At 45.0% G+C, this 23,068-nt stretch overlaps 2 protein-coding genes across 3 annotated transcripts in view; both read right to left on the bottom strand.

The window, feature by feature from the left end:
- Positions 1-1,683: 1,683 nt before the first annotated feature.
- LOC103534864 (aquaporin-12) lies at positions 1,684-4,252 on the bottom strand. Its single transcript, XM_008500862.2, has 3 exons — positions 3,646-4,252; positions 2,645-2,761; positions 1,684-2,059 (listed from the first exon to the last, which is right to left on the bottom strand). Exons 1-3 carry the CDS (start codon positions 4,250-4,252, stop codon positions 1,884-1,886), a joined length of 900 nt encoding a protein of 299 aa, XP_008499084.1. The 3' UTR covers positions 1,684-1,883.
- Positions 4,253-7,610: 3,358 nt separating this feature from the next.
- The window catches only part of PAK2 (p21 (RAC1) activated kinase 2), a 43,399-nt gene continuing 27,941 nt past the window's right edge, over positions 7,611-23,068 (bottom strand). The window contains exons 5-15 of one of the 2 annotated variants that reach the window (XM_030455918.1): positions 23,025-23,056; positions 22,576-22,683; positions 21,267-21,402; positions 20,561-20,624; positions 19,798-19,846; positions 17,732-17,844; positions 17,121-17,238; positions 15,176-15,275; positions 12,348-12,544; positions 11,715-11,852; positions 7,611-11,314 (exon numbers count right to left, since the gene is read on the bottom strand). In XM_030455918.1, the coding sequence (XP_030311778.1) occupies positions 11,228-11,314; positions 11,715-11,852; positions 12,348-12,544; positions 15,176-15,275; positions 17,121-17,238; positions 17,732-17,844; positions 19,798-19,846; positions 20,561-20,624; positions 21,267-21,402; positions 22,576-22,683; positions 23,025-23,056 (1,142 nt within the window). In that variant the 3' untranslated portion in view covers positions 7,611-11,227. The remainder of the gene's footprint in view (positions 11,315-11,714; positions 11,853-12,347; positions 12,545-15,175; positions 15,276-17,120; positions 17,239-17,731; positions 17,845-19,797; positions 19,847-20,560; positions 20,625-21,266; positions 21,403-22,575; positions 22,684-23,024; positions 23,057-23,068) is intronic. The other variant, XM_030455919.1, reaches the window with a different exon arrangement.

The following is a 23,068-nucleotide window of genomic DNA, read 5'->3' as shown; positions in this document are numbered from 1 at the left end:
TGGGGCTGTACCGAGCACCCAGCCAGGCATGATAAGAGGGTATTGTTTTAGGGGTGTTTGCTGCATGTTTTTTTGGGTATTGGCTGTTCCATAAAGTTTCATCTGTGGGTTGTGTCCACAGATGGCTACACTGGTCCCTTCTCTGGTTTCCCCTGGTGCGATGGGGTATTGTCCCATGGTTTGCAGAGGTCCAGCTCCCCTCTGGCTCCCTGTGGTTTACCCCAGGGGACAATCTCCCACATGAGCAAGGGCAGCCCACAGGCAGCACAGACAGGGTCACCCCAAAAACTACAAGGGACATAGTGGGGAGGAGCAGGGCTGGTGCCTGGGTACCAAAACCTGCATCTGGCACCTTCACTTTGGATTTTAATTGAGTGCCACTTGCTTATTCACTGCAACTCGGTCATGAGTGGCAGAAAGGGACCTGGGAGTCTGGATTGCCAGGAAGCTGAACATGAGCCAGCAGTGTGCCCAGGTGGCCAAGAAGGCCAATGGCATCCTGGCCTGGATCAGGAACAGCGTGGCCAGCAGGTCCAGGGAAGGGATTCTGCCCCTGTGCTCAGCCCTGGTGAGGCCACAGCTTGAGTCCTGTGTCCAGTTCTGGGCCCCTCAGCTCAGGAAGGAGATTGAGGTGCTGGAGCAGGTCCAGAGAAGAGCAAGGAGGCTGTGAAGGGATCCAGCAGAATTCCTGTGAGGAAGGGCTGAGGGAGCTGGGGGTGTTGAGGCTGGAGAAGAGGAGGCTCAGGGGAGACCTCATCACTCTCTCCAACTCCCTGAAAGGAGGCTGGAGCCAGGGGGGGGTTGGGCTCTTTTCCCAGGCAACTCTCAGCAAGACAAGAGGGCAGGGTCTCAAGTTGTGCCAGGGGAGGTTTAGGTTGGATATTAGAAAGAATTTCTTTCAGGAGAGGGTGATCAGGCATTGGAATGGGCTGCCCAGGGAAGTAGTGGATTCTCTGTGTCTGGAGATATTTCCAAAGAGCCTGGATGTGGCACTGAGTGCCATGGGCTGGGAACCACGGGGGGAGTGGATCAAGGGTTGGATTTGAGGGTCTCAGAGGTCCCCAGAGGTCCCTTCCAACCCAGCTGATTCTGTGATTCTGTGTAATTTTTATCATTATTTCCACAAATCATCATTTTTCTCTTCAGGAATGTTTCATGGAGACATGGGGAGGAGCCCTGGGACTGTGCACTTGCTAACCCACACCTGGGTCCCACTTTTAACCACAGACACTTTTTGCACCATTTCTTGAGTCCTCACACAAAACCCAGGCTAAGCACCTTCTGCACAGAGGAGCAGGGTTTGCTGTGGCCAATGAAGTCCCTTGCCCCAGAGCACTTTTAATTCCTCTCCAAGAGCTGTCAGGTTCAGCCTTTGCCATTCCAGAACCTCAATTTAACTGAAAAAAACCACCAATTTTTTACTAATATCCATTTAATAACTTGAAAGATCTAAACCTACTTCCTCTTCATCCCAAATTTCTGAGGCAGGTCCTGGCTTACCCTTTGTTTTTACAGCCTCAAGTCAGAATCTTCCAAGCCTTGTATGAATAATCCAGGAGCTGCCCAACAGTCCTGACTTTCTGTAAGCTTCCTGGCCAATACAACACAACCAGGAATTATGCAAAAAGTGTTAGGTTTGTTGTTTTTTTTCTTTCCCCTCCCCCTTGAGCTAGTGATGTGGGTTGGAAACATCTGGGGCTCTCCAGGGAGATTTTCAAGGCTGATTCCCAAAGGAGCTCAGGGATCCCTCAAGGCCAATTCCTTTGCAATGCCTGAAATAAATCTCACCAGGCTGGATGGGACAAGCAGCAAAATCCTCTGGGATGGGAAGCCTGCTCCCAGGGAGAAGGGCTGCAAAGGCCTCCTTGGCACCAGTCCATGGCTCAGGCCTGAGGCTTGGAGTTGTTCCTCTCCCCTTTCTTCTTCTGCTGTGGCTCCTCCACATGTGCCACCACCCTTGCCTTGGGTATCTTGTATTTGCTCTTCTGGCTGTACAAGAGGTTTTTCTGGAAGAGGCGTGGGACATTCCCTTGGCACAGCAGGAGAGCAGCAAGCATCCCTGAAACGAGAGGAATGAGCCCTTCCGCAGGCTGCATCCAGCACCTCTACACCTGGGCAATCATTTTCAGGCCCTTGCCACAACCTTGGTCATGACCAAAATGTAGCTCAGCACCACTGAAGCCCCCAGTGACAGTGTTTAAAAGACCACTGCTATGTGACTTCAGGGAGAGTTTCACTCCGTTGTCCTCGGGCTTGGTTTGACCCCAAGAGAGCCATGCACCAAGCCAGTAGTCTCCTTTCTCTGCTTTTAGGCAGCAGGTATCCAGCTCCCCGTGGCCATCCTGAAGCTGTGGACAACCTCAATAGTAAGCTTAGTCTGTGGCTACCCTAAGACACCTTTGCTTCACCTCCTTCAGACTTTGGCCTCAGGGTGAGTTTCTCTGATGTTCCCTGCAAAAACTGGATTAGAGCAATGGAGAGCAAAGGAAGGAGTTGAGTGACAGGGAAGAGGGACAGAAAAGGACACTTGTCACTGTTAAAGACCCAGGTTCAGCCATCTACCAGGAACAGGTTGTGTTCCATGCAGCCCTTTTGCTTTGCCCTTTGCCCCCATCCTGTCCTGCCAGTATCCCCTGGATCTCACCTGCCAGGGGTCCCAACCAGTAAACCTGGATGTAGTCCCACAAGGTGTTCCCTGAGCAGTGGAAGGTGGTGGCTGTGGCCAGGGCAGGGTTGAAGAAGGCCCCTGTGAATGGTCCAGCTGCAGGGGAAGAGAAGCAAGGCCATCAGTCTTCTTCACATCCTCTGGAAAGGCTGCGAGGAGAGTGAGGGCACCGGAGCAACACTGAGGAAAGCCTGAGAGACCTGGGAGTGTTTAGCCTGGAGAAGACTGAGAAGGGACCTCATAAACACTTACAAAAACCTGCAGGGCAGGTGTCAGGGGGATGGGGCCAGGCTCTTCTCAGTGGTGCCCAGTGAGAGGACAAGGGACAATGGGCACCAGCTGGAACCCAGGAGGTTCCATGAGGAAACTGAGGAAAACTGTCCTGACTTTGAGGGTGACAGAACACTGGCCCAGGCTGCCCAGAGAGATGGTGGAGTCTCCTCTGGAGACATTTAAAACCTGTCTGGATGTGATCCTCGGCCACTTGCTCTAGGTTCCCAAGCTTTAGCAGGGGGGTTGGACTACATGATCCCCCTCCCAATCCCCACCATTCTGTGATTCACTGAAAGACTAACAGAGAACTGGGCCAGGAGACCCAGGAGCCCTCCTGCCAGGCCCACAGCTGCTGCCCAGCTCTGGCAGCCACAGCACTTGGACTGTGTAAAAACATTCCAAGGGAAAACCCCACCCTTGTGGCCACAGAAGCAGAGAAGCTCAGTGGTGCTCCAAGGGGCTGCATCAGGGGATGTTCAAGGAAAGTGCTCCCAGTTTTGGGGCAAGCTGTAGCTTTGCACATGCCAACATTTCACCTGCTGCCATCTTCATCCCAGAGTGAATATTTCCCCAAAGTAAGTAGGGAAACAAACACCTTAGTAACTGTTACCTCTCAAGTCATGGGAGATGTACCAGGGACTGTTCCTCCCCCACAGATTAGGTATTTTTCTAAAGGACTTAGAAAAAGAAAAGCAGGTGCTACTCACCTGTGTAGGTCAGGAAGGTGACAGTCACTGCCAGTGCAGGGGTCCAGCAGATGGGGTGACTCTGATGCAACTTGAGAAGGACAAGGTGGAAAAGGAAAGAGCAGATGCTTTCCACAAAGGCAGCGTGGTGCAGAGAGGTGTGGATGGAGGAGCTGCATTCTGCTGCTATCAGGTTCTGGATGACGTGGAAATGGGTCAGCTCCCAGGACCAGTAGAGCTTGGTGGCAGCCCAGCCTGTCCCCATGCCCACAGCCTGGGCCAGCAGCTTGGCAGCAGTTGCAGCCAGGTTGGACTCACAGAGCAGGAACTCCTGGAGGGAGACAGCTGGGTTGGCAAATGCTCCATCAGAAGAGGCTCCGTGAACCAAGAAGAGGAGGAAGAGGAGAGTCAGGATGACATCTGGGCCAAAGCCCCCACCCCACAGCCCAATCTCCATCAGCATCCTCAGCTCAAGGAAGCTCATGCACAACTGTAAGGAGCCAGCAAGTTCTCTGGCAAGGCATTCATACACTGCAGGGGACAGAAGCCTTTTGGAAAGCCACCTGAGCACCTGGCACACCCCAACAACCAGGGCAAAGAAAGCAAAGGAGACGTTGAGGCCAGCCATGGAGAAGGCTGAGCTGGGGGAAAGAGACCGGCTCAAAGCCCAGGAGAGAGCAGAGAAAGCTCCTGCACCTCCTCTTTATAGAGCTCTGTGTAAGCAAACGTGGCACAGCCAGGGGCCTGGGAAAGGCCCCACGTGCTGCCCTCACCTTTGTGGGACTCACCAGCACCTGGAGCAGCCAACAAGCTGCTTGGCCCAGCCAGCAGGTCCTGGGGTTATCTCCAGCACAGTGGCAGAGCCTAACCCCAGCATTCCTAACTGAGAGCCTGCAGCAGCTCCCTGGAGCTGCTCAGATCTTCCATCCAGGAGCAAAAACCTTCACTTTGTTTCTACTTGGCACCATTTCTTGGCCATCCTCTTTAGGTGATCATAGAATCCCAGACTGGTTGGGGTTGGAAGGGACCTCCAAGCTCATCCAGTTCCCACCCCCCTGCCATGGTCAGGGACCCCTCCCACAGCCCAGGGTGCTCCAAGCCCCATCCAACCTGGGCTGAGACACTGCCAGGGATGGGGCAGCCACAGCTTCTCTGGGAAACCAGGGACAGGGGCTCACAACCCTCACAGCATAGAATTTCTTCCTGTCTGACCTAAGTCTCCCCTCTTTGAGCCTGAAATCATTCCCCATGTCATAACCCTCCAGGCCCTTGTCCCAAGTCCCTCCCCAGTTTCCTGCAGCCCCTTCAGGCACTGGAAGGTGCTCCAAGGTCTCCGCAGGAGAATGAGCTGGCATCTGTACAGTTAAACAAAATAAACACTTTCCAAAAACACTTAAGGTTAACAGAAGCCACCAGAACCACCCTGGCTCACCACCACTACATGATTTTCACCCAGAGGAGTAACAGCTCCAGCTGAATGCAGCTGTAAGGTTATTTAAGGTGAGTTTTAACTGGGCAGGCAAGTGGATAAGAGCCTTCCAAGAGCAGCCACCTGCTATCAGCTGCTGTGACAAGGCAGCAGAAACCCAGCAGCAGCTTTCCTCCCACAAGCAGGTAGCTGAAAAAGGCTCAAGGACAGCCAGGAGTTAATTTGGCTTTGTGAAAAGACATGAATATCCTTAAAGCAAGCATTTGCTGGGGGGAAAAAATAACAAAGAAAGCTCATCCTTAGCTCAAGAAACCTTGAATTTAGGGGGGATGTCTGTCCCTGGGAATGTCACCCCTGCTCCCCACCTCTGGAACATCCTGTGGAGATGCAGTGAGTGGCATCAATGCCTCCTCTGTTGCTGTGCAGCTACAGTGAGCCAGACTCCTTACTCAGAAGGAGTCTGCCAGATAACACCAGAAACTGGAATCCGAGACACATCATCTGTCATCTCACTGAAACATCCTGCATGCAGCTCTGGTCTCATCCTCCTCTCTGCAGACTCAACACACTTCCAAAGCAAAGGTCTGGTAGCCTTTTAACTTCCTAAAGAGAGTGAGTAATTATTAAATTCCCAGCACGTAAAGCCTCTTCAAATAGAAATTAACAAATCACCAGTCCATCATCAGGTCAATGGGTGACTGGGACATGAAGTTACTATTTGCTGGAAGATAAATCCCCTGCAGACACTGACAGGAAAACAGGAAAGGGAAAAAGCAGCGTATCTGTTGCAATAAAGGAATGACAAGAAATCAGTCAAATTCACTGCTTTCACTTGCTGGTGTTTTCCCTCTCACAAGAGAAAAAAAAAATCCTTTTTTTTAAGCTAGAGTTCAAAGCAGGGAAAAAAAAAAAAAGCTCTTGGAAAATCCTGCTTCCTCCAGACATCTGGAGAACAACAAGGATTTAGCTCAGCACTCTTTCAAGTACCTTTCTCACATGACTAAGGATGGGTGTTTTTATTAAAAACAATCTTCAAGAGCAAAATGCAAGCTATAAAAAGAGGAGAAGACTCAGCAGTACAAATCCCTGGGAGAAGGAAGTTGCAGGCAACTGCTGTGCTTGGACAGGAGCCCCACCACTTGCACTGCAACCCAACACTTCAGGCAGCACTGTGAAAAAGTTCATCAGAAATGAAGACCCCCCCATGTCCAACCAGCCTGTTTCAACCAGTGTGTGGCTGGTGCAGTCTGAAGAAATCTGCTCAGCATTGTGGCAAATACAAAAAGCAGCTCTGCAAGGGAGAAATCATTGTCCCTACTTTACTGTCTTGAGGAGCGAGGTTTAAAATACCAGATCTTGAACAAATGGATCCAAAAAGAAGGGGCTGCTCCTGGTTTTAGCCTGTGCAAGGAATGACCAGGTTAACACAAGACTCAGCAGGATTTATGAAGCAAGGACTGGAAACTTTCAACTTGTGCAAACCACACCCAGCCCAAACCCTGCTCTCCTTCACCCAGCACCAGTACCAGCATCCAGGTAACAGTTCCACTAAACACCTTCTCCCTCCTCCCATTAACTCCCTCCCCACCAAGAAATTAAATGCAAAACCACTTAAATGCAGTGCTAGAGTACATCAGCTTAAACGCATAAAGGGTAAATTAGTAAAATTTAAGGGTAAATTAGGTAAATTAGGTAAAAAAATAAAAACAAAGATACCCCAACAAATTAATTCACCTGAAGAGACGGAGATTTGTGCAACACAACTCTCTCACCTCTGGTGGCAAAGGCTCCTGCAGACAAGTGGTTTCCCAACTCCCATGTGTCAGTGGGATGAGCACAGCCTGTCCAAGAGCTAGGAAAGGGGCAGTGATGATTTCCCACCAGCAAGTGGGTCACACACAACACAAAGAGCCCTTGACATCCACAGGAGGACACTGAGCAGCAGAGGGTGCAGAACCAAGACCCCTGATCCCAAACAGGCACCAGGCCAGCTCACTCCCCCCATTACTTCTTGCACCATAATGCAGGATAAGGGATGAAATTCACCATACAATAAATATTTGTTTGAAATAGTGACTGGCACATCCACGTGTCCCCGTGACTGCAGTTTCCTGGCCTACCAGTCCCACCCCAGGTACCACCACCTGACAGCAAATGGATGGTGTAAGATGCAGCTCTGGTCTTTGCTTTGCTCCCTTCCAAGCAGGAAAAGATCTCTCTTCCATAGGGAGTGGAAAGGGTGTTCCAGGGCTGCTCTCCTCCCAGCAGTGATCTGGAGCATTCTGGGGAAGGCATAACACCTGTCTGCAGCAAGGAAAGCTTGCAGTTGTATCACCAACCTGGTACAGACACTGATGGGTGATCAAATTTTCAGAGAGACAGGACATGCTATTATAGCATGAAATTATAACCGTCATAATTAGAGCACAAAAAACATACTTACAAACTAATACATTCCATTAATCTCATTAAGACACCTAAACATAAAATCTTTTCAGCTAATCTCGTCTTAAAAGGCATAAAACTCAGGCTGGGGAAAGGGGCAAAAAACCCAAACGTTTTTTGTAAGTTTATTTCTAGCCCTGAAAGAACACTTATTAAACAAAGTCAACAAATACAGTAGTTAATATTGCAGTAACAATTAAATAACATAATGGGATTAAATTACACAAAAGGCAACATTAAAATCTGAAGACAGTTATAAAAAATAAAAAGAAAGCTTGCACCTACTTCCATTTCCACTGACAGCATGAGGAACAGAGGGAAAATGGACCAGACATTTATTTATTCACCTCCAGCTGGAGAGACCTTTAAAAACCTCCTTGCTGGCTCCCCAGCCCACTCCCTATCCCCTCTGCCAAAGGGACCTGACCTCCCCCATCTGCCACAGCCACCCCTCTTGTACCTCCCTGCAGAGAAGCTGGGGGGAAGCCTCCCATTAGTCTCCTTAACACCTAAGAGAGGGCAAAGTGCACATCCCCAGTGCCATGGGTGCTTTTCCTGAAAAGTCTGCCTTACCCTACCATCAGAAAAAGAAATCCCAGGAGTTTACACCTTCCCTACACACCTGCACCTCAGCCAGGGCTGCCCAGCTCCATGCATCCCAGTAGCCCTGCTGCTGTACACAGGAATCACAGGAGTATTTAAACCCTTACACTGGCACCCGAGAGCATCTGAGACATTTGAGAAGCCCAGAATTTCCCAATGCCATCCTTCCCTTACTGTCACCTTCCCCAGACTCTGGCTGATCTCCATCCTTGCCATACAGCAGAGCTGCACTGCAAGTCTTACCCAAATGCTGAACTGCTCCCTTCTGGGGAAAAGAAAAACAGCTTGCATTCTGCAATTTGAGGACACACCTAGCTGGGATGGTTACAAAAGGGATGCCCAAGACAAAAGCACAGCCCAGCAGCCTGCTCCTGGCTTTCCTCTTCTGTTAGCCCTGATTTCTGGCAGCAGAGGATGAGAAACGTTGCCTTGTAACAACAAAACTGCTGTGTGGGGAGAGGGGGACACTTCTTGGCTTCAGAGCTAAACACCATTCCAAATCACAATAGCAAGCATCAAGATATATTCTGGATACAACCTCTGGATTTTGTGTGCTAGGATGGCTGAAAGTTTGGCAATCATTTCCTAAGTAGACTTAAATCAGACAATTTTTATAATATATGTTTTAAACCATTCTCATTCATCCATAAAAGTGAGCTAATAAGTTAACATTACTTAGAATTTCTTGGCTTTCTATTAAAAACAAAAACAAAAAAACCCCTCAAATTTATGCCATCATCTTACTGTCAAGATTGTTTTGAAGTAAAAATTAATGACAAAACCCTCCCAGTTTAACTCTGGTACAAGCAGTTTCATAAAGTCCATTGCCTGCAATGGACAACGAGGGAACCATTGGTACAATAGGATTTGTTTTCTCAGCTGAGCCTCCTCACCACTGCATCTGAGCAGGGAGCCAGACACACCCCTGCTGAGGGCATTGCTGTGCCAGTGTCCATGCTCATGATGCATTTTACCTGGGAAATGCATCTATTTCCACTTGCCTGGAATGAGACACTGCCTGGACTTTAAACCCACAACTGTTTTTACACTTGCAGCTGAGAAGGATTTACTCCTGGGATGGTGCCTTTGATGTAATTTGCCCGACGTAAATTTTGACTCCTGTGCAAGAGCAGAGGGTGAGCTGAGCTGAAACACTGCCAAGATTTATTCCTGCATGACACACATCCTGTTGGGATCCACACCATCTCCTAGAAGCTTCAGAGCCATGGCACAGGCTATGAGGCCCCAACCCCTCTGCCCCTCCATCAGCACAAATAACCCCCCCCTTGTACTGGGCCAACCACTCTCAGCTGGAAGTTTGTTTGTTTGGCTGCCAGTCCCCAAAACACAGCTCTATTGCCATACAAATACCAAAATTATCATAAAAATTACTTCTGTCTTCTGCCAGTAATGCTTGCAAAAGTGTGCAAAACTGTTTATGTAGGGTCCTCCATCCAAACCCAGCCATAACCCTATCTGTCCAAGGTCCTGCCCCCACTGGGAATGCAACAAAATCCCACTGCAGTAATGGTCATTCTTTCACAGAATTGTTTGGCACATTGGAACTGCAGTTGGCTCTTGATTAAACTGCTGGAGAAGCTGAAATGCATAGACTGTAGAGGTAGAAGCAGCCCAGGCACAGGTTCTTCTACACTCACCCCTGCTTACCATCCCAAGAACTCAACTGCTCGAGTTGCTCACTGTCTTTCAGAGGGAGGCACTTTTGCTTGCATTGAATGTTTGACTTCAGCCATTAGCAGCTGGTCCAGCATCTTTAGTGAGAAAGGATGGGTGTGACACATCAGGGCTCCTCAGCCTCACACTAGCTGGTCAGATAAGCCCCATGAACATCTGACAGCACTGTTCTTCTCTCTCAGCCTTCATCTTCTCAGAACAGCACTTTGGCATTTCCAGGTGTTTGTCATCTCGTGTTTCAGTCACATTTTTAAAATCCTGCATCTTCAGTGTCCTCAGACCTGATTATTTGTTCTTCTGATTTCATTAGTACAAGTGGAGCACATACAAAACTGGAAAAAAAAATAGCTCTAATACTTAAAATTCTGACAACTCCATAGGCTGATGCATTATTTGCTAGGGGAAAAAAAATTACAACATATACAAAAATGTATTTGATACAAAGAAGGAAAACGTAAAATAAAAAAGTCAAAGGCACCAGCATAACTTCCAGAGCACAGATGCAATACATGTTTTTGAACCACCAAGCACATTATCCCTTAAGCTTCTGGCCAGCAAGTCTAACAGGAAAAAAGAGCAGACAGGAAGACAGCTGGAATTTTTTTCTTGCCCTGACTATAGCTGATCATTTGATCATAAATAAAGCATCTGACCCCCACTTACACATCCATAAACTGACATCCAAAGACTTGACCAATCATTAAGTTTCTACAAAGAGGCCATATCTTTGATTAAATGTCCACAGAGCACAGGCATTTGAGAAACAGATGAATACATCTCTTCCCCTTCTCTCCATATTCATCTTAAAAAGCAGAACCACATCAATACATTACAATTCCTTAAGTAGCCAAGTTGTCAATTCTACAGTACAGTAACAGCTAACCCAGAAAAGAAACGAGGGGCAAGATGTACCTTCACATTTGTCACACTTGCCACAAATCTGGTTATATGGAAGCTTACAAGAGCAATTTAAAAACAGGTAGAGGGGAGGAAGAGGAGAGCAAAAGAGATCAGCAGGTAAAATTAGTACTGCTCTCTGAAAGCTTGAATCTGTCATTCAAGTATTGAAAGTACCCAGAAGGGTACAATGAATGGAAGCTGTTACAGCGAAGTCATTAAAAACCCTTAAACCCTGGGCATAGTAAGTGGCATTTCTTGGCTGTCTGCAGAATAAAATTTAAAAAAAAAAAAAAAAAAAAAGGCCAGTATTTCAGTCCTCAATTCCTTCAGGACCCCAGGCAGGGATCGCTAGAGTCACCACATGTTGGGTGTCTTCTGGATGAGAGTTTCTTCCCTTTTGCAGACGTTTCCCCTCCACACAAAATCCCTTCCCTCCCCCCAGAAGTGTAACAATTTCATATATTATAAAGATTTGTAAAATACAAACAAACAAACAAAAAAAAAACCAGGATGAAGGCTGTGGCAGTTATGCTAGCGGTTACTCTTCATTGCTTCTTTGGCTGCCAAGATCAGTGGTGTCAAGCTGGACAGAGGTTTGGCCAGTTTCAAGAAAGGGTGCTGCCAGGAAGAGAGAGAAACAGTCAGTGAGTAAAAGATGCAGCTTAACCAGCCAGAAAAAGCCATATATTTACAAAGCCATTTTCATTCTAAGCTACGAAAAGCAACGCAAATGCCACCCGTGCCCAGCTCCTGAGGGAACAGATCCAGAGCACTTCCAGCCTGAGAGTCATTTGTCCTCACCCTAAGAGCCCAGGACTTTCAAGGAGCTTCCTGGCTCAAACATCTTCCCCCAGTCCCATCCTGCTCAGCTACTACAGTAAGCTTGCAACTGCTGGATGCTTTAGCAGTGGAAGAATTAAGCCACAGATTGCCACCAGAAAGACTTCAGAGTCTGTGTCATGATCTTTGATGACTTGAGCTCCTACCCACTGCTCTCCTCGAGGCTCCTGACCCTCACCTGCAGCAGTTCTTTGGCTGACCCTCTCTTCTCTACATCCATCTCCAAACAGCGGTTCAAGAAATCCCGGAATATTGGGGAGAGTTTCTCAGGGTTCTGCAGCTCTGGTGTGCCATTAGTTGCTATCAAATATAAAGCCTGTAAAATGAGGAATATTGTATAAGCAAGCCAAACATTCAAAAGATGCCCAGTGGCAAATCCTTCAGTCTAGATGAGAAAGGGCTCTGCAGCCTACTTCTCCTCTCCCTGATGAGAAGACACACTGTAAAGATGCCACAATTATAGGCAGTCAGGACCTTTTCTTGCTAGTATCAAAATAACATTCAAAATCTCTTGGCAACAGATACTTACCTTGGCAAAGAAAACATCAGTCTCTGACACAAGTAACATGTTTCATAAACGAGTGAATTTAGTTACAAGCAGGTACTGATTTTCCAAACAGAGAAATTCAGGGCAGAGCTGACTGAAAATTCAAGGCTGCTGCTGCCTTCCTGCTGGAGGAATTTTCTTGGGCTGCTGTTTTGTTTTTTTTTCATGTAATTTTATCTTTCATGTAGCTACTGTTAATGAATGACTGCAAACTTCCACATGACATATACCCACAAAGAGCCCGAGCCACATGTGGCTGCTTACCCTCAGGGGGTTTTCATTGAGGTATGGTGGTTCTCCCTCCACCATCTCAATAGCCATGATGCCCAGAGACCAGATATCCACTTTGGGGCCATATGCTTTCCGTGTCACCACCTCAGGAGCCATCCAGTAGGGAGTTCCCACCATGGTGCTGCGCTTGCTCTGCTCGGGGGTGATCTGAGCACAGAACCCAAAGTCGGCTGCAGGGCAACAGAATTTGAAGAAGTTAAATTGGTGCACCCCAGGTAAGTGAGTTTCCTAGAAGACTTCTCTATGATGACACATACATTTTACTCCTTTACACTTGAGAGGGGATTGGTGGGGATGTCTCCTTTTTTTTTCCCCCCCCCACCACTACATTCTCCATATTACAAAATCCAACGTGCAAGATGGATACAGAACCTGGAAGTGTTTCAGCAGGACAGATTTCTGTGGAATGAAGATAAAGCTTTTTGTCCTCTGGAAAAGCAATACAAGTATTACCCTGTAGAATAATGGTACTTTGCCCAGTCCTTCCTTCAAGGATCCCAGACTGGTCACAGCCAAAAAAAAGCAACCAAGCAGAACACAGAAGTATTCTGTGGATGTTATATGTTATATGTTATAGAGCCTGAACTAGGAAACATTCATTAACAAACCACAGCTTCTGCCCTGCTAAACAGATTTCATTTGTGCAGCTATTGAGTCCAACAGTCCTCAGCAATCTGGCCACCAAATACAGGTACTACAGCTGACAGAGACAGAGAAACAAAGCTTCAGGTAAGTGAAGTGCTACCCCACTCAGCAGAAGGAACCTAGACAAACAAACCTTTCCACAAGGAAACTACTGAAGAGAACAACCACACTCAAGAAAACAAGAAAAGTCACCTATTCCTATAGCTTCAGGTGCAGCAGCAATGCATGTTCCATCATGTTACTTTATCCAGCTGCAGCACTCCCAATTCCCAGGCATGTAAAGCATCAATAAGAACACAGTTAAGGCAGGAGACAGATATTACCTTATCATTGACACTATGTTTGAGAGAGAGAGAGAGAGAAAGAGAGAGAATTTAAAAATTCAAGGTGTTTTTGGAGGTGTTTTGCCACGCAGTGCTGACAAAAGAGCCACAGTCATGGAAGTGCTAGGTGACACCAAGAGGGCAATTTAACAAAGAACTACCCCCACCCTGATTGTTCAGATGTTGCCTTAAAAACCAAATCCAACCAACAAAACAACCCAGAGACCTAAGAGTGCCCAAGTTCCTTGCCAGCACTTCTGGGCCTTTATCATGGTGTCCCCCTCAACTCCAAGCCCAATATCTCAAGGAAGAGAGCAGAGAAGCAGCACAGGTATGGCTGCTGACCTACCCACGAGCCCTTCAGCACCATGCTGCCTGCCACAGGAGAGAAAAGACAGGCAAGATGTGGGACCCAGCAGTATGTGTGGTGACAGGCAGCCTGGGATCTCCTACTTCTCCTGTCACCAGTCTCCCAGAAGCCAGATTGCCCCAGACAAGGGCCAGAGCTTGGTAAGATGCAATTCCTTCCAGCCTCTGCCCTAAACAACTTCTACAAGCTTGATAATCACACAGCTGAAGAGCTAGGCTCAACACTGATTCTAGTACCTCCCCTTCATAGGACACATCTTTACAGCTGACCCTTCTTTCCTCCTGTCTCTCCTTCCTCCTAATCCTCCTAATTTCCTGGGGATGATGCTTCTTTACCTAGGCTACTAACCCTGTCTGGTTTTGCTTTGACAGCCCTGATATTTTTTGAACCTTCTCCAGCTAACTCTTCTCAGCCACATCCTCTGTGGTAACTCTTCACTTATCTTCAGCCCCTGAATCCACACAGTTTGTGCACAAACACATCACACCCTTAAAAAAAAAACAAAACCAAAAACCAACCTCCTATGCAAGCAAGCAGTGAACCCAACCATGCTGGTAAGCAAATCAGGTGTCTTGCAATCTTTCTTCACTCTCCATCTCATAAACAATATGAGACTGCAAGCCACCCAGACTAAGGAATATTGCTGAGATACATTCTCATGGCATTTTGAATTCCTACCCAACTGTAAAAAAAAAACAAACAAACCAAACCAACCCAACACCATCCCTTAACTCTGGTCACTCTGTGCACATTCCTACATACCAAGAAGTCAGACAATGCACCTCTCTCTCTCTCGATGGTCCTGACAACCTTTGTAAGGAGGTTTCACAGTTTTTTATTGCCACACACATGTACACACACCAGAGACTGACCTACTGTATGCATGCATAACAATTACCTGAAAAGCAAGTAGTTTCTTTTTTCATTTCATTATTATATTAATGAAAGCATGTTACACTTTCAGTCCAAGAAAAGGAGACCCAGTACAGACGAAGCACAAGACTAAACTGCAATATAAATAGTTAAAATAATGCACAATTTTCTTGTTAGTGACCTCCTCATGAAAAGGGCAAAACATTCAGAGCACATCATGAGAACCCAAAGAGACCAACAGAGCAACTCAGTTAGCTGCAGCTTCCTCCTGCAGTCACTCAATGTCAGTGCTTCACTGCATGGTGCCTGGTGCTTCACAGTTACCAAGAGATTCTGTGGTTAAAGGTTTGCTTCAACATCCTGCCAGCCTGAGCCAGTCACAGCCTTAGTCTTAGGGCCCTCAGGATTTCCATGCCTGTAGGCTGTGACTTGTGTGTTTTGTAACACAAAATTAATTACTGTCACTCACAGTCACTGCAAATTCACCTCCAATTCCCCTGCTAACTCTCCTTCTACTGCTTTTCACTCTCTGAGTCATGGTTTACTGGGAAAGGGAAAACAGAACATTAAAATAATTGTCTGGTACTCACTTAGTTTAACTGATCCATCCATTCCTAACAGCACGTTGTCACTCTTAATGTCTCTGTGGATGACCTGGTTGGCATGTAGGAATTCAAGAGCTTGCAAGCACTGAAAGAAAAAAAATATTCAGCATATGGAAACACAATCTGTATATCTGAACATAAATTCAAAAGCAATGCTTACACCCTCAGCCTTGGCTGAGTGCAAAAATATAACAAGTATTATTTAAAATAACCAGCAGAGGAAGCTCTTGTGCTTGCTAAAAAACCTCTCCAGATCTTCTGAGGATCAAAAACTCCATTTAACCATGGAGTACAAACCCACATATTAAATTCCTCATCATCCAGTCATTACCCAAGATGCTCCCCAAAACCCCAGATGTTAAGCACATACCCCAAATTCTACAGAGGAATCATAAAAACATAAGTGAAACTGTTGAGTCTGAAGTCTCACCAAGAGGCTGGTGAGAGTTCATTCTAAATGCACATGCAGCTTCTCCTACAGTGAAGGCTGTACCACATTTTCATTATGAAAGTCACTGTTTTTAGATTAAAACCTTTAAGTTTCTGCCTAAGAACACGATGAAATTTACTTTTGCGATTTGAGAATAACTGGTAAAAAAACCTGTAAGATTTTCCCCTTTTACTATAAGCAGGATATTTGCCATTTGCAGCTTGCCATGGATGGAGTCCCCAGGGAGTTTTTTGTGTCTTCATTTGCTTTAGCAAAGTGACACTGACTTGCAGAATGAAACACACCCAACATACTGGGCAGCAGAGTTTCAATGAAGTACAAGAGTTCAATATTAGATTACTTCATCAGGAAAGTGAATTAGTGTCAGAGTAAATAGCTTCTTTCAGTTCCCTGCTTCCAACTCTGATTTCTTTGGAAACCAGGACCTATCCATGCACATTTATGTACAAGTTTGTTCTCCATCTCCTCCCTTTGGGTGAGTCATCAAAAGCAGATGTCACATTGATGTAGTCAAATGGAGTTTAAAAAGCCTGTTTCTTCTGTGCAGCAGATAATACAATTCTTCCTCCACCTTCCATCATCAACCAAGCCTGAGCTAGATGCCAGCATGCTGAGCGAGGGCAGAAACCACTGCTAAATTGTGATATTTTCAGTTATCTTTACTTTTTCCACTTGAAATCTTACTGCAGACTAAAAACTATTCCAACTACAATCTTCTGGAGAATTATTTTCTCAGAAATCTGTAAAGACAGCTTAACAAAACTATTGATTTCACACACTATGAAAAGCAATAAAAGGAGAAAGGGATAGTCTGCATCAACTTCATCTTAATTTTAGTATGTTTCTTAAAGTGTTCCTGTTTATCCAGATCAATCTTCACACTCTAAGCAAATGCAGCTCCCCTTCTTTCTTCTAGTAAACACTCCAAAGCTTTCAGGTGCTTTTTCTTTTTAATTTTTGTTTGTTCTTAAAGTATGTTCAAATGTGCTTTAAATCTCCTCTACTGTCTACCTTAACTCTATGCCAATACTCAGTTTTCTTTCTGGTGCTTTTCAATCCTCTTTGTTAGCCAAAGTTAAAGCAGGCATTCCTCCTGCCAGCTGCTGAACTTCATTGCTCTTCCTTCAGCCCACATCATTATCACCTTCCTTTTCCCATTATCAGCAGGACTAGCCAACCCAGGTACCAAAATTAAACATTTTTTTTTTCTTTATCACCTACCATTCCCCAACACACAGCTCAAAAACTCCTTCAGCTTTTTTTGTGTCACAACTTACAAACTCCTCATCTGCTGAGTAGAACTAATTTTGTTGTTTTCTGGAGTTTTAATACTGGTTTCTGCTCTCAGCATCATTCATGCTTCCTAACCCCATGGCTTCACCAGCAATTCTTTCAGTGAGCCCTAACCCAAGTGTACCATAAAACCTAAAGAGAACAGAGGGCACCTTCATTCCTGTGTCCATCAGCTCCAGTACTCACCTCCCTGCAGACAGCAGCAATCTGTGCTTCATCCATACATGTTTCTGTGACCACATCTGTTAGTGAGCCTCCAGCTAGATATTCCATGACCACAAACAATTCATCTCCTACAAGATAACTACAACAGAAAACAAAAAGCATGTCTGTTTTGCCATCCACAGCCTGAGAACTGAAAAGTGACTGGTAAGAGCTGGTCAATGAAATGATTCATAAGCACTTCAAGACAATCAGGATGGAAAGATAACCTCTGGAAGGTGATCTGAAATGTAAATGATGGCCAAAAAAGCTTCATGCTTCTTACTACCTAAACAGGCACAGTAACACCCTACATATCTCATGCACAACACAAGAATTACTGCAGCTGTGCTCCTGTCCACCACCTGTAGCAGGTAGCACTGCATGCATGACAAGCAGCCTTCTTACTGAACCATCAAGACCATCACCTAGCAGAGATGACTTTTTTTTTTTCTTTTTTAGATAACAATCTAAATGCAATCTCATTTACTTGCAAGAGCCTTAGGTACAGGAAGCCCTGGTCTGTGTAAGTGTATCAGGTTATAACCTCTTGAAAGCCTTGGGGATGAGGGAATCAGCCATCTGTCTGCATTTACCTGTCCAGGAAGTTGACTATGTTTGGATTCTTGAGTTCCTTCATTACCAAGATCTCATTAATTATCAATTCCTTCTTGGGCTGTTTCTGAAGGTTGATCTGTTTAATAGCAACCTGCACAGGACAAAATAAAACAGCAGTCCCTCAAACTTGAACATTTTTTGGTCATTCTTAATAGAGCAAAAGTGAAGACATTCTGTAGTGGGATTGAAGGAGTTTAGGCAGAGCTTGCAGCTGGCAAGTTATCTATTTATTAACATACAACTTCAAAGAACACAACTTGCACCCATAACCAACATCATTTTCTTGCAGCTGAAGGGAGCCACAAATAATAACAGAGGCCAGAACACACAGCAAAGGAAACACTGAGAGGATGAAAAGATACTCATCCAATTTCATATCAACAGGCCAAAAGCAGAAGAGAATAGTGTGGCAACTAAGAGAGAAAGAACCATCTTCCCAGGGCAAGACAAGGCAATTTGGTTTTATATCAGTTTAACCAAATTAGTGTCTGAGTTTAAGGAAAGCTGGGAGGCAAAAGGAGCTCCTCTCAAAACAGTGAAGCCAATGAACAACCCCCAAGAAAGAAGGGGATATAAAATCCTATCTTGTCCAGGAAATAAGCTGAGCAGCACGAGTGCTGTTGACTTGAAAATGGAGAAGTGTCCCAGGTAGGTAGTTGCAACACCTTGAGCAGACAGTTCTGAGCTTTACAAGGTAACCTACCCATGAGTGGAAAACCAAACACAAGACCCAACATAATCTTGTAGAAACAATGGTTATCATATTATCAAGGGCATGAAAAGAAGAGAACTTGTGGTATAGAATCACAAAATAATTAAGATTGGAGGGGACCTCTGGAGGTCATACAATCCAATCTCTACTGCTCAAAGTCCAGCCAATGTGGAGCAAGGCTGCTGAGGATCTTGTGCAACTGAGTTTTGAGTGGAGATACTCCACAATCTCTCTGGGGTCTTGTCCCATGTTTGATCATCCTGACTGCTAAAGAAAAAAATTTCTAATATCTAACCACAATTCTCCTTATGGCAATTTTTTTGTTACCTCTTGTCCTGTCCTTGTGTAGCTCTAAGAGGAGTCTTGCTCCACACTCTTTATAATTCCCATTAGTGTTGAAAAGAAAAAAAAAAATCCTTCTGTGGCCCTCATACTGCTGAACAGTCCCAATTCTATCTTCAGACACTAAGCACTGAGGAGGCAAAGCACTGCATCCACTTCATGCATGAAGACTGCACATGATCAAAAGATAGCCTGGACACAAAGGGGGGCCAAGAAAGGGACTGGACCACAGAATTTACTCTGCAGTCAGTAAGAGGAGAAAGCAAATTAAGAAACAACGTATGAGTGATAGGGTTGCATTTTATCAAGAGGCACTACAGCACTAGCAAATGCGGTTTCAAAATGCTTTTGAAACAGCAATTAGTTATCAGTGACCTAAGGAATGGCTACCTGCAGATATTTAACAGAAAATCAGGGATTTCTGCATTTAAAGAGAAGCAAATATTTACTAAGATTTTAGTCCTGGGAACCAGAGATGGGCACAGGATGAATACCAGAGTATTGCTGGTGTTGTGAACTTCACCAAGTGGGTTCAGAGACCTCAAGAAGTAAAATCAGAGAGCAGGCTGTGGAGAAGTCATGCCAGCCACAAAGAATCACCCAGGGCAAGCTGTTTCCATACCCAGGGGCACATCCATCACCTCTACTGATATGGGACTTGAAAACAAGTGGGCAAAGACTAAATGAAGTTTTATTTCTGAAAATGCAGGGTACCATTGCCCACAATTCTTGAAGGATAAACTGTTTTCCAAACCCATTTCTGGAACACCTCATTCCCTCTGCTTTTCACTGGAAAAAGAAACCTATTTTTAGCTTTCATCATCTGACTACTACAGAACAAGGCACACACTGTTACAAGTTACTATGACAAACATTCTTCTGAGAGGTGATAGCAGAGATGGGAGCCAAAGAAAGAAATCTAGTCAATCAATTTCAGCCACCTACAGAAGAGTATTTACACAGAAAAAGAGATAAACACAGAAATCTTACCTCCTGCCCCGTTGCCACATCAATAGCTGTGAAAACTGTACCTGAAGCCCTGCGAAGAAAAATGTTACAGCCAGTTGCATCCCTCTGCATAACAAATATGCAAGTGAACAGACAAATCACACACACACACACAAAAGTGTCAGCTTTTAATATTGCAAGAGCTTTATCAGAAAGGTGGCTGTTAAACAGTGGTACTACAGAAATGCCAGTCAGGCCAGGCAAAACAAACTCATCAGGCTGTGCCCACCTGTTCTAAGCCCCCAGAGCTTGTGGTGCTTTCTGTGATCAGCCCTTCCTGCAGGAGGTATTACATCCCCCCAGCCACAAAAGCTCACAGACCTATTTGGGAAGCCTGCAGCAGGAGTTAGGCATAATCAAAGTTGTAAAAGCTAGAACTTGCATATGCTTTTTTCTCAGAAGGATGCAAAGGATCACTGGAAGAATAATTTGGTCAAGGCAGTAATGATATCTTAGGACACAGAAAGCCTTCTGAAATGCCCTCATGCCATTCAGCAGTCTTAGCACAAAACAAATGAATGCATCTTTTTGGGAGAGGAGAGGACTAGATACACCCAGAGAGAGGATACAGAGCTAGGCTCTTGCATTAAAAGACACAATTTAAAATTCCCACCAATGTTTGAAGCCTTCACCATTTATTTATCACTGCCTAATACAGGCAGCTAATCTGCCTGCTACACAACAGCACCAGAGAACAGCACACAGCTTTTAACACTGCTCAATAAAAGTTGGGCTGAGCACTTACCCTTGCCCAATTTTTTCATATCTGGTGTATTTTTTCTTTGGATCTCCTATGCTCACAATAGTGCCTAAAAAAAAAAATAAAAACAACAAACCAACACTCAAACAAAGAAGCCATCCTGATGCCACCCTTTAGGAGGGCTGGCCTGACCAAGACAGCTCCAAGTGTGGGTCAGCTCAAGTAGTAAAGGCTGATACACAACCAAAGCTTCCTGAGTCAGTTCCAGTTGCAAATGGCCCAATTTCAGAAAACCATTAGTTAGGTTATACTCCTAATGAGCCAGATCATCTTATTTCCCCTAGTGCCTCAATTTAATGTCAGTCTCTGTCCAGCAAAGCCCAGTATGAAGTTATGACAAATCCATTCCTAATCCAGAAACCAGGCAGTTCTTGACTTAAGAACATGAGGAAAAATTCTCTTCCACATGATTATGGAACAAGTAAGAGAAGAAACCATTTTGTGCTATTGTAGCTGTATTATACAGGTAGATCACATTATCACAACTTCAATAAAAAAAAAAATAAATAGAGCTTAGAGCATACAAACTGGCAAAACTTCTGACTGCAGCTCTCTGAGCTACTGTCTGACACAGACCCAACCAAGCACAATATGCACACAATGCTTATACAGAAATCAGGGTGAGGGCCAAAGCAAATATTCCCCTCTCAGTCCTAAAGCCTTTGTTTATCTGAAACAAAAAGACACCTACGTAGCTTATCCATGATCTCTTCATCTGACATCTTGGTCTTCTTTTTCTGCTTGTCCCCTGATTTGGTGGCACTGTCAGCAGAGGTGTCACCAGCTGAGGCAGGGATGGGGTCAATCACAGAGCGTGTGTAGATCTGCTAAGAGAGACCATTCCCCTGAGCAGCTGCTTGGCAGGCAGGGACCTTCAGCTGAAAACAATCACAGTTCTTCAGAGGTCCCTAAGCACTGCTTCACAGGCTGGAGGCAAACAGCAGACCTGAGAACCAGTCAAGCCCAGCAAATCAAGATGCTGGCAGTGTTACTGACCTCTGAAACAAAGCCCCAGACACCTCCTGACCAGAGCAATGATAAATCTTCCACAGACAGACTTCTTGTGGGTTTTCTACCTGCTTATTCTTTATAACCCATCCTAGTTAACAGGAGCGGTCCTTTCATCTACTTAATTTCTGCAATTTCCAAGTTTCACAGAACAGAAATCACTATTAAATCAAAAGGAAAAGGATTCATGCTTCACCACGAAAGGCAGGATGAGATTCTTGGAATTTCCCAGCCACCTCCAATTTGGGGGAATTTTTTTTGAGCTTTATTTATTTTCCTCCTGAGCTGTTCAGACATCCAAACCCACTCTAGAAATATCAAACTGCAGACCTGCCACGTTTTTTATGTTTCCATACCCAGAGTGGGCAATTATAAAGCAGCATCACTCAACAAACATACAAAATTCCCACCTGCACTTCTGATGCAAAAATAATAAGTGGGCAGAGCTGCAAAATGTCCACCCACCATGGTCAGAAGAATGACCTGGAGTAAGTGGGATCCCAGGGACATTATTAACAAGGTGTACAGTTGTGGGTGACTACACTAAAACTTAACAAAGAACTTCCTAAGCATGGAATTTTTCATATAATGACTTTGCAGGTGAAATATGCTTTCAGATTTAAAATTTTAATAGTTTTGTACTTAAGTTTAATGTTTGGTGAGACTCACACTGCAATTAAATTTTTTAAAATAATCAAATGCACTACACTTGTACCACAGCTGCAGTATTTTAGGACTAACAAGCCTCCTCCTTGCATGCTGGGTTGGAGTAAAGCTGGGTACCTTCAACACAAGCCAACAAACAATGAAGTTCAGGATTCTGAGGACCCCACTGATATCCTGAAATCAGGCATTCTCTTTATAGACTCAAACAAAAAGCAGAACTTTTTCCTAAAAACTTTCAACAGATGATTTCACAAACAAAACAACTGACTAGGAAACAGAGGAAAAGTGAAGTGCAGGTCTGCACTGCAGATTTGACAGCTGCTCACCGATTTTGTGTGATCTGGCCGTGGAGCAATAACAGGAGGAGGAGTTTCTTCATCATCATCATCATCATCTGCCACAGCTGTTGATGGCTCTGACCCTTTGGCATTGCTCTACATTTTTACCAAATTCAAATTAAAAAAAAAATTAACAAAATTGTCTGCCTTAGAGTGTTAAAGACTTGTCTATTTTTTTCCCCCACACGAAGATAAAAGTTCTTACTGATTCCAAAAGCAAGGGAGAGATTGAGTGGTTTAAGTGCCCTACTACATTCTGTTCCAGGACTAAAACATCATTGCTGCAGGCAAATATGCTCTGTTGATACCCCAGTTTATGTTTTTATTCCACACAAGAAACTTTTTATTATTATATACTGAATCTTGCAGTATAAAAAGGCAAAAGACCTGGATTCACATGCACCTAGTAATATACAAGGAATAGTAAACACACTCACTGTTGGTGTTCCTGAAGGAAAGCCTTCTTTTTCTAAACAGGACA

This window comes from Calypte anna, chromosome 9 (assembly GCF_003957555.1).
Source record: "Calypte anna isolate BGI_N300 chromosome 9, bCalAnn1_v1.p, whole genome shotgun sequence".
In the NCBI taxonomy this organism is placed as follows: domain Eukaryota; kingdom Metazoa; phylum Chordata; class Aves; order Apodiformes; family Trochilidae; genus Calypte; species Calypte anna.
Note: the sequence above shows the minus strand (reverse complement) of the source record. Positions and strands in the feature narration are given on the sequence as shown.